General features: G+C 45.1%; 1 protein-coding gene across 1 annotated transcript; it reads right to left on the bottom strand.

Annotated features, from left to right (window-relative positions):
* Nucleotides 1–3518: 3518 nt before the first annotated feature.
* Nucleotides 3519–8436, bottom strand: LOC100278846 (Protein AUXIN SIGNALING F-BOX 3). The gene is made up of 5 exons (XM_008671272.3): nt 7827–8436; nt 6845–7725; nt 5463–5955; nt 4568–5384; nt 3519–3999 (listed from the first exon to the last, which is right to left on the bottom strand). Exons 2-4 carry the CDS (start codon nt 7294–7296, stop codon nt 4602–4604), a joined length of 1728 nt encoding a protein of 575 aa, XP_008669494.1. The 5' UTR covers nt 7297–7725; nt 7827–8436; the 3' UTR covers nt 3519–3999; nt 4568–4601.
* Between the last annotated feature and the right edge of the window lie 302 nt (nt 8437–8738).

The raw sequence follows: 8738 nt of genomic DNA, 5'->3' as shown, positions 1-8738 counted from the left end.
TAGCAAGTATTTGAAGTATTGTCTTAGCACTAATGTATTTCTAGTATTATTCTCTTAGTGCTAGTCGTTGGGGTGAAGTTGGGCTCTTGCTTAGGTTTCAATTAGTGTTTATTTTTAGAAAAGCCCAATTCACCCCCCCCCTCTTGGGCATCGTGATCCTTTCAACAACCTTACATGAAGTCTCACATAAACAACCTTACTAGAAGTAGCGCATAGAAAACCTTACATGAAGTTTCACATAAATAACCTTACATGAAGTCTATACATAACAACCATCGCATATTACGATCCCACCACTCATCTACATCCCAGTCAATAATGTCGGCAAAACTCATCCAAGGTAGGAACTTGAGTGTTCTCCCATTGATCTAGTTTCTGAAAAATTTTGTTCCACAAACTCTTCAAATCACACTCATCATCGTCTTCGATTTAACCATCTTCTATGTAAGTATACTTTGATGTGTCACCCAATTCTATGGAGTCAAAGATCACTAACGAATTGCTATTGTTTAGATCTTATTGTCAAATTAAAGAAATCTGCTCAAGCATGTTACAAATATGGTCAAGGTGATTTACAACCTTTTCATCTTGCGACCTTTCACTTGTTCGACAGTGGAGCACAACCTGGTCATGCCCTGTAACATATATGTTTGATGCCTCATCTGTTGTATGGCATAGCACAGAGAATTCCTGACCTTGACATGATTATAGTGATCCACTCTATACTATAATAAAATGCAATGAAAACTTTGTTCATGTGTCGAGTTTGACTCAACAATACCAACTTAGTACGCTATCGAAGCAAAATCCCTAACAGAGATTAGAGAACCGCATCGCATGGCATTAACACCAGTTTGGGAAGCTACCGGCATTAGCTTCCTTCGCGAAGACATTCTCCACAGCAATGATGACATAGTTCGTCTTGTCTACAGCCATGGTGGCAACCTTCACATACGCGACGGCCTTCTGTTGCGCCACCATGACCGCAGCGCCTACTTCCTCAACCGCAAGTGCAGCGGCCAGCGCGACATCGCTAGCGTCGGCTGAGTACAGCGTGGCACCAGCCCAACTCATGCTCTCCTATGAAAAGGTGGAGAATAGTGGCATGGGAGATCTCGTGGAGAGGATTGACGATGTTTGCTCTCGCCATCGGGCAAGAGTAGCTTAATCACCGTAGAGCTCTGCCAATAGCGTGCGATAGAGAAACCTTTCCATTCGAGGAGTTGGACACGTGGTTTTGTTTTATGCTGACAATTGATGCCTCTACATTCCTATTGTAGCAGAGTAGAGCCCATCCTACTACTTTGCATAATAACACTAATCTCACTTGACGCATATTCTCTGGTACTCCTTGGACGGTGCCACTCACGATGCTCGTTGATGGCTAGGTAGGAGGAGGGAAGGTTGTGTTCGCGGTAGAGGCAGAGTAGCTCATCGCGCACTTGGGGTGTAGAGTCACGAAGATCGGAGGATGGCATCATGAGCGATGCGGAGGTAGTATCGGTCCTAAGGGGGCAGGGTGGGCAGCCGCACTGGGCCCTCAAAGCTATGGGGCCCCTAAGTATACACCAAGTATACATTGTATGTTATAGATTTTTTGTAATCGGCGTTAGCCTAGTCACCATTTGGTAGTACAATCGCTATTTGCAACTTGTTGAGAATCGGACAAACAAATTGATGAGCATGTCAAGGTCATAGAAAACAAATCGTCATAGACTCCTAACGTGATGCAGTGACACGCTGAGTCACCGATGCCCTCATGGCCTCGTTGCTCCAATCTCGTTGACGCTAACAATGTCTCTACAACTCTAGATCACCTTAACACTAAACTCGTAATTGAGTTTTCAATCTTTATGAACGACATGATCATAATCTATATAAGGTTCTAAAGTTTGATTTTTTTGTCCAACTGTGTGGGGGGATGGGAGAGGCCTCCTTATTAGTTTTGCTCCGAACCCCTGATATACTAGGACCAGCCATGTGCGGAGGACAACGACATGTGATGCAGGAGACGAGGGAGAGGGTGTCTGTGGCACTCGTCGATCATCAGGCAGGGGGAGGGAAGGCGACAGCCACGACACAGACGGAGTGGACCATCGTGCGCTTGAGTCACGGTGGTAAGTTGCAAGAACGGTGCAGATCGTGCGTTGAGTCGCGGGGGTGCACTGTGAGAACGATGCAGAGGGCGGCTGGGATAGAGTCACAAGGACAATGTTGTAGCTAATGGATGGTATGGGTGGGCTGTGGCATACCCTAAGCCAACCCACCAGACCACCAGTCCACTGAGGCCCAAAAAAACTTGACACTAACAGTGTATTTTGTGTTTGATGTTTAGATAATTCTATATTATATTTGCATTCTAATATATGCACTTATGGACTTAAATATTAAATATATATTTTCATATTCTATTCTTATCTTTATATTATGAATTGTATACCAAATCATTATAGATTATACTAAATAATCATTATAGATTATACTAAATTATTTATGAAAAAAATTCTTGCATATCTCATGAAAAAATCTAGCTACCCCACTTCACAAGGGTGATAGTGTGGGCCTTGCGGAGGATGACAGCAAAGGATGTGGTTCGTCCACTGCACGAGGGTGACAGTGTGGGCGTTGCGACGGACGACGCCACATGAAGCGGGTGGCGACGGCGAGATGCCACTGAACGAGGGTGGCGTTGTGGACGTTGCGAGGACAACAGCACGGGATGCGGGTGTCGACTGTTAGAGGTACATGATGAAAGAATATCACATCCGGCGGCGTGCGGTGAGTAGGAGTAATAATAGGCTCTAAATTTTACACTACAAAATTTAAGGATCGGATCAGATCGAGATCAAGCTCTATTCCTATTTATTTTTAACTAAAATAAATTAAGGGTACTAACAATTTATGAAGGAACATTTAAATCATGGTCCATTATCACCCCTAACGATGAGCGAGGGCACAAGACCCGAGACCAAGAACCAGGTGTACAGAGAAGCGAGCGATAAGGAGGCATGACATGTTTGGTTGAATGTAGAGGGATAGAAGAGGACAACCACATTTTATATGATGTTTATATAAGAGTCACGTAGAGATAAAGTTAACACCGTCAATTTTTTGTGACGACGCGTTCCCAAAAAAATCAAGCACCTGCCCCTCTCTGTCTTGAAAACTAGGATAGCTGCCACCGCCCCTCTCGACCACCATCCAAACAAAAACTAGAGTGGTTCTAAATTTATCCTTTTCTACCAAACAAAAAAAGATGTGACAGTTAGAAATAACCCTGCCCCCAAATCAAGGATAACCCTACCTCATTCTATTTGACCTAAAACCAAACACAAAACCAAACACATCCAAAGCGATGCCGAGACCACCGCCAGGGTGGAACGGAGGGAGGCAGTGGCGGACCAACGATATCACTTCGTTTTAGTTGTAGAAGATGGCGTAACAATATTTACCAGGTGACCAACAATCACTTAGCCATGCAATATCAACCAAGCTTACGTGGGCTGAGACGAGAAATATGCAAGGGCGAAAAGTGTGTACGATAAATCCTGCAAGGCCATCAAATATTACATGCAGTCCATGCATTCACAGGAGCAAGAAACAGAGCGTCGTCCCCGGAATGTCCCGATAATTCTCAGGTTTGCGAAACAAAACACTACAACAGCGACGCCAGCAACACAATCCACCGTGCCAATGTCAAAAGCAAATGGAGACAAGTACACTAGAGATGTTACATGGCTAGAAAAAGTTATCCGTTCGGTCCCCTCCTCTCGAGTGGGAGAATTCACAGGTAATAAAGGGGGGCCTGGGTGGCCATATGACCAGACACTGAAAGGGAGGGGGGCGGTGGTACAGAGGATGATGATGGATTCCCGGTCGTGTTGCTCCACGATAAGGGCGCAGGCCAGTGTGGCTTTTCCTGACCCTGCAAAAGGGGAGACGATTCAAGAACTTACCACTGTTGCCCTGGCCCCAGGCATGCCGGATTCCACCGACCATCTGTAAAAGCAATCGAGTAGGAGCGGGAAAACAGGGTTAGACATATCAGGTCCTGCTGCTCTCTATAGGTACTGGAATCTGAGTGGTTCACACTTCGACAGAAATTAGCACTATGAGTAGCCACAATCAATGTACTGAGAGAAACACAAAAATGGGATGCTACAATTTTGCAGCAGAAAAGTGGTTCAAACATCAGCTTCAAGTACTATCCAGATAAAATTCTAGTACTAGTACTATCCAGTTTGATCTTTTCGGCAAACAGGCTTGATCTATTATTAAACACATAGCAGAAGCTTCTTCATGCAGTATTGGAGATATGGTCTATAATGTCATCTGATCTTAATGGGCGTATAGATGTTGCTTCTCAATATAATGAGCAACAGGGGCCTAGAGATACTAGTTCGCATGTTCTGGAGCATGTATTAGAAAATGCAATATTCAACAAGTTACTAAGCGCAAAACAAAAGAATTAAGTTCAAACAGCAATGGACTAGCAGAAGATCAAACAAATTGATAAGCAGGCAAATGATACTTCCAGATAAAAAGGTGGATAAAAGAGAAGTATCACCTCTCAAGGTGGGAAGATATAAGGGTAGTCGCGGCTAGCTCTGTAGGATCTTAACAAAATTTGGTGCATCATCCCTCGCTCCAGCAGTTGTGCGGTAAACATATAACTTGTCCACTTTAGAGAGGTCTCCATGGTTCTCCATTTCACTACTTCCATCTAGTTCATTCATGATCTCCACATTGAGCATCGGCATCTTCGATGCAAGGACCTGGCACCCCTTTAATGTGACATTGCATGAAGACATCCAAAGGGATCGCATTGTCTCATACTTGGCAACATTTCCCAAGAGTGCAACATCGCCAAATGGACTGTCTCTGATCTCAAGCTTCCTCAGATTCTTGCACCCGTTCATCACGTCCATCATCCCCTTATCACTATCTCCAGCAAATGCTATAGAAAGCATTTCGAGGTATTTTGCATGTTTTCCAATATACATGAAAACCTTGTCTGTGAGAAGACCTGATATTGACAGACGTCTTAGCCCTTTGCATTCACGGACAATCGCACCAAAACCTTCATCTAACGGCTGGCCTGTCATGGCATCTGGCTTCTTTGGCTCAAGGATACAGAGTCTAAATCTGATGAAATTTGGGCAGTTATTAGCTACAGTAATTAGCGCTTCATTGGTCATCTGGTGACAGAAATACAGCAAAGAGGTCAGTTTTGGGCAGCCTGACGATATTGCAACAAGTCCCTCCTCTGTCACTGCAGAAGCACCAGGAACATAAAATTCTGATGGAAACACCCTGAGTTCTTGTAGGTCCTTGCAACTGGAGGCCACCACTTGCAAACCCTTATCTGAAATGCAATCCAGTACCTGTGGAGGATCAAATTCATTATGTGGTTCTCTCAACGTACAGAAATATCAAGCCAACACAAAGAGAAGGGAACTCACCCAGAGACGCTGGAGTTTCACACAGCGGCTGACCATTTTAGCTAGATCAGAATAATCCAGTGTGGGAGTATAACTCAAGTTTAGGCCTGTTAGTTGATGACAGAGGGGATAGATATACGGAACACAAATAGGAGAAGCATCCCAAAATCCAGACAGACTTCTCAGCTTTTTGCATTTCTCCAGAGCACTAGTAAGCCTGGAATAGGACTCAGCTTGGAACTCATCTGTCAGATTACCTGTCCCCAAGTCTTCCAAATTTGGGGCTCGCAATAGTATCTTTGAGAGTGTGTCTACTGAAACAGAACGATTCAACCTCAAACTGCGTAGATTTGGAGACCTAGCAACAAGTCTCTCCAACGCACCAGAATTCACCTCCCCTTTGATGCAAGCGAAATTCAAGGAGACCAGCGAAGTGCAGGAATCAGGGAAGGAAAGCCATCTGGGCCCACGGTCCTCCACATCATTTTCCTGCAAATCTAACTCCCTCAGGAGCCTAGATAACAGATAGAAGAAAAAAAGCAGAGTCAACACGTTAACCATGAAATACCATGTAACAACAAAAACTTGACGGATTCAGCTAAAAGCATTCAACTACTACTGATATTACTAATGATAATAATTTGTTGAATAACTGCATGCGAATTTGCATCCAGTCCTAGAAAAGTCATATGCAGTACAGCCACAACACAACCACTTAACTATATGCAATATGGCTAAAACTGTATTAATTCATCAAACTGAATTAAATTATAGAAGTCATACAGCAAAAAATGGTAAAATATCTAAAGAGCAAATGCAAGAACAGATCAAATACCACTTGAATAAAATGGTTCATCACAGTTCAGCTCATTAAGGGAGCATGAGCAGGACAATGCATGACTTGAACAGTTGTAAAATGGAATGAAAACACAATCAGAAGATAAGCTTATAGAAAACTAACAAGCAATGGCACCTAACTGATAAGCATTAGAGAAAATAAAAGAAAGCACAAAAGTGTACTGTTCTAGTTCCCTATACGAAGAAGTAACTGCGTACAACATTGTTAAGGAAGTAAACTGTGACGCTCTTAAAGAAACAAAATTTTCAAGGCGTGATCATTTGCAATAGCTGCTTAAGGACTAAATAATGACATATCAAAAGGTAATTGCATACAACGTTGCCAAGGAAATAATTTTTGATTAATTTTATTAGAAAAAAAGAGTGAACTTCGATATTCTTGGCAAAGTCATTTGCAATGACTTGCAAAAGCTGCTTAAGGACTAAATAGTGGCATCAGTACGTCCTTAAAAAGGTTACGATGCAGATCAGGAAAGGCAAAATGATGCACTTAACAAAAAAGCCATAGAAAACTCTAATAAGGTACTAGCATTTGGAAAACTCACTTGCAGTGACTCGCAATAGCAGCTAGACCATCGGTGCTAAACCCCTCGCAGCTGATAAGGACAAGGACTTTGAATCTCAGGAATGACCGAGCTAGCAGCTCAAGGTTCTCATCAAACACAACCATCCGCTTCATGCGCAACTCCTCGAGACCAACACAGCTCCTTGCTGCTGCATCAATCCATGGCCCTGCGTAGCCACCCCAATCAGGCGGCACAAGGTTGAAGTCTGCAAAGTGAGGCTTCCCCTTCACCGTGAGGGCCTTTATATTGGGGAACCGCAGCACCACACGCTCAGGGCGCACAGCGTAGCAGTTCCCTACGAACACCGCTCGTCGGCTCAGCCTCTCGACCTCATACCACACCTTGCACACAAGGGAGACCGTGTTCCGGTCGCTGTGCGATGGCAAGAAGCTGAAGATGTGCTCTACCACCTCCTCGGGGAAGTAGGTCATGGCGCCTTCCCCCAAGAGGACCTTGTTACTAGGACCACAGGAACTGGATCTGACCCCTTCCAGCCTCTAGGTATCTAAGATAGACCTAGAAGTCAACAAGAGCAAGAGCACGAATGTGATCCGCTCCTTTCCAGCTTCAGGTTTACTCAACTCAGGACAAGATATCAACAACAACTAGAAGCACGTCATCTCGTGCTAAAAATTTTTGATCAGACACCGAAAAGGATGTAATGACAGTCAAACCGCGGAAAGCAATGTCATTCAGTAAGGTCAACTGGGCAAGGAGACCAAGTGACTTTCAGATCTGCAGGCAACGCTGCTTCAGACAGTAGCAGAATCCGCCATACATGCCCGATTTGGCCATGAGACGCTCCATCTACTCGAAATGAGGCGAAGATAGTGACCACCACCCGATCTCTCCACCGAAACCTGCAGAGAGAGATTGGGTAGCCTTCAGCTCCTGCCAACTGCAGGCAACTGCAAGGAAATGGAAACAGACGCCCGAGGGGGCAAAAAATGCGACAGCCTACCTCGCTCAGATCCGCGCCGCCGGACCGCCAGATCTAACCCATGAACGTCTCGCCTACTCGCGGCCGCCTCCTTCCTTCCCACCAAAACCCCGTTAAAAAAAACTCTCCCTCTGGCGACCGAAAATCACTCGCCGCTGTCGCCGTCGCCGCGCCTCCCGGACCAAGTACCCGTCCTGCCTCTGAAGGCGTTCCCCGAAAGGGGAACAGAGCGGGGGTAAATCCCAGGCAACCGCCAAGCGGGAAGCGCCAGGAGGAGGAGGTAACGCGGCGGGGAAGTCCGGAAGTGGCCGGCAGCGGGGAGGAGGGGCGGACGGTGGAGGGGCAGCAGCCGGAGGAGAGGGAGCTGGAGGAGGGACGGGGAAGGGGATGGGGCGAGAGAGACTAGAGTGAGGATATGCTTCTCTCTCTTTCAGGAACGGGAAAGCAGGAAGCGGCAGGCAGGTGAAGTGAGAAGTGGTGAACCGGCTGAGCCGGTCGGCGGTCTGGTCGGACCGGTGGCGCGGGTCGGGATGCGACCCGGGCGGGCGCATGTGTCCCTATCCACCGCTTCCGGATAAGAAGTGAGGGTGTCAGAAAAAGGGCACAAATTGCTAAGCGCACACACAAGTGGTCCCCATCTGTGCTTGGCGGCTATACACCTCTTATTTCTTTTTTCATCGTAGATTGAGTAATGTCTCGGCTTTTAACTCTTTTAACTCTGATATACCATGTTTTCATCATTTATTTGACATTGTATGTTTATCTTTGTTTTCCCTCCATGATAGAATTGTATTCTATGTGATATATAATTTTTGATAAGTAAACGTATTATATCTTCTACAGCTAGAAATCCAGTTCATCAATAACTTAACAAAAAAAATTAAAAAAAGTTAATTTTTCAATAAAATGTTGTTCGTAGGGTTTTTTATTAGT

This window comes from Zea mays, chromosome 2 (assembly GCF_902167145.1).
Source record: "Zea mays cultivar B73 chromosome 2, Zm-B73-REFERENCE-NAM-5.0, whole genome shotgun sequence".
Taxonomy (NCBI): Eukaryota; Viridiplantae; Streptophyta; class Magnoliopsida; order Poales; family Poaceae; genus Zea; species Zea mays.
The sequence above is the reverse complement of the archived record's forward strand: the minus strand, read 5'-3'. Positions and strand labels throughout refer to the sequence as shown.

Excerpts from the sequence above, each read along its gene's own strand:
- LOC100278846 (XM_008671272.3), bottom strand. The coding sequence starts at position 7,296 with ATGACCTACTTCCCCGAGGAGGTGGTAGAGCACATCTTCAGCTTCTTG. Across the intron at positions 5,956-6,844 it reads GCTATTGCGAGTCACTGCAA|GCTCCTGAGGGAGTTAGATT; the intron begins GTGAGTTTTCCA and ends TCTGTTATCTAG. Across the intron at positions 5,385-5,462 it reads TGAAACTCCAGCGTCTCTGG|GTACTGGATTGCATTTCAGA; the intron begins GTGAGTTCCCTT and ends GATCCTCCACAG.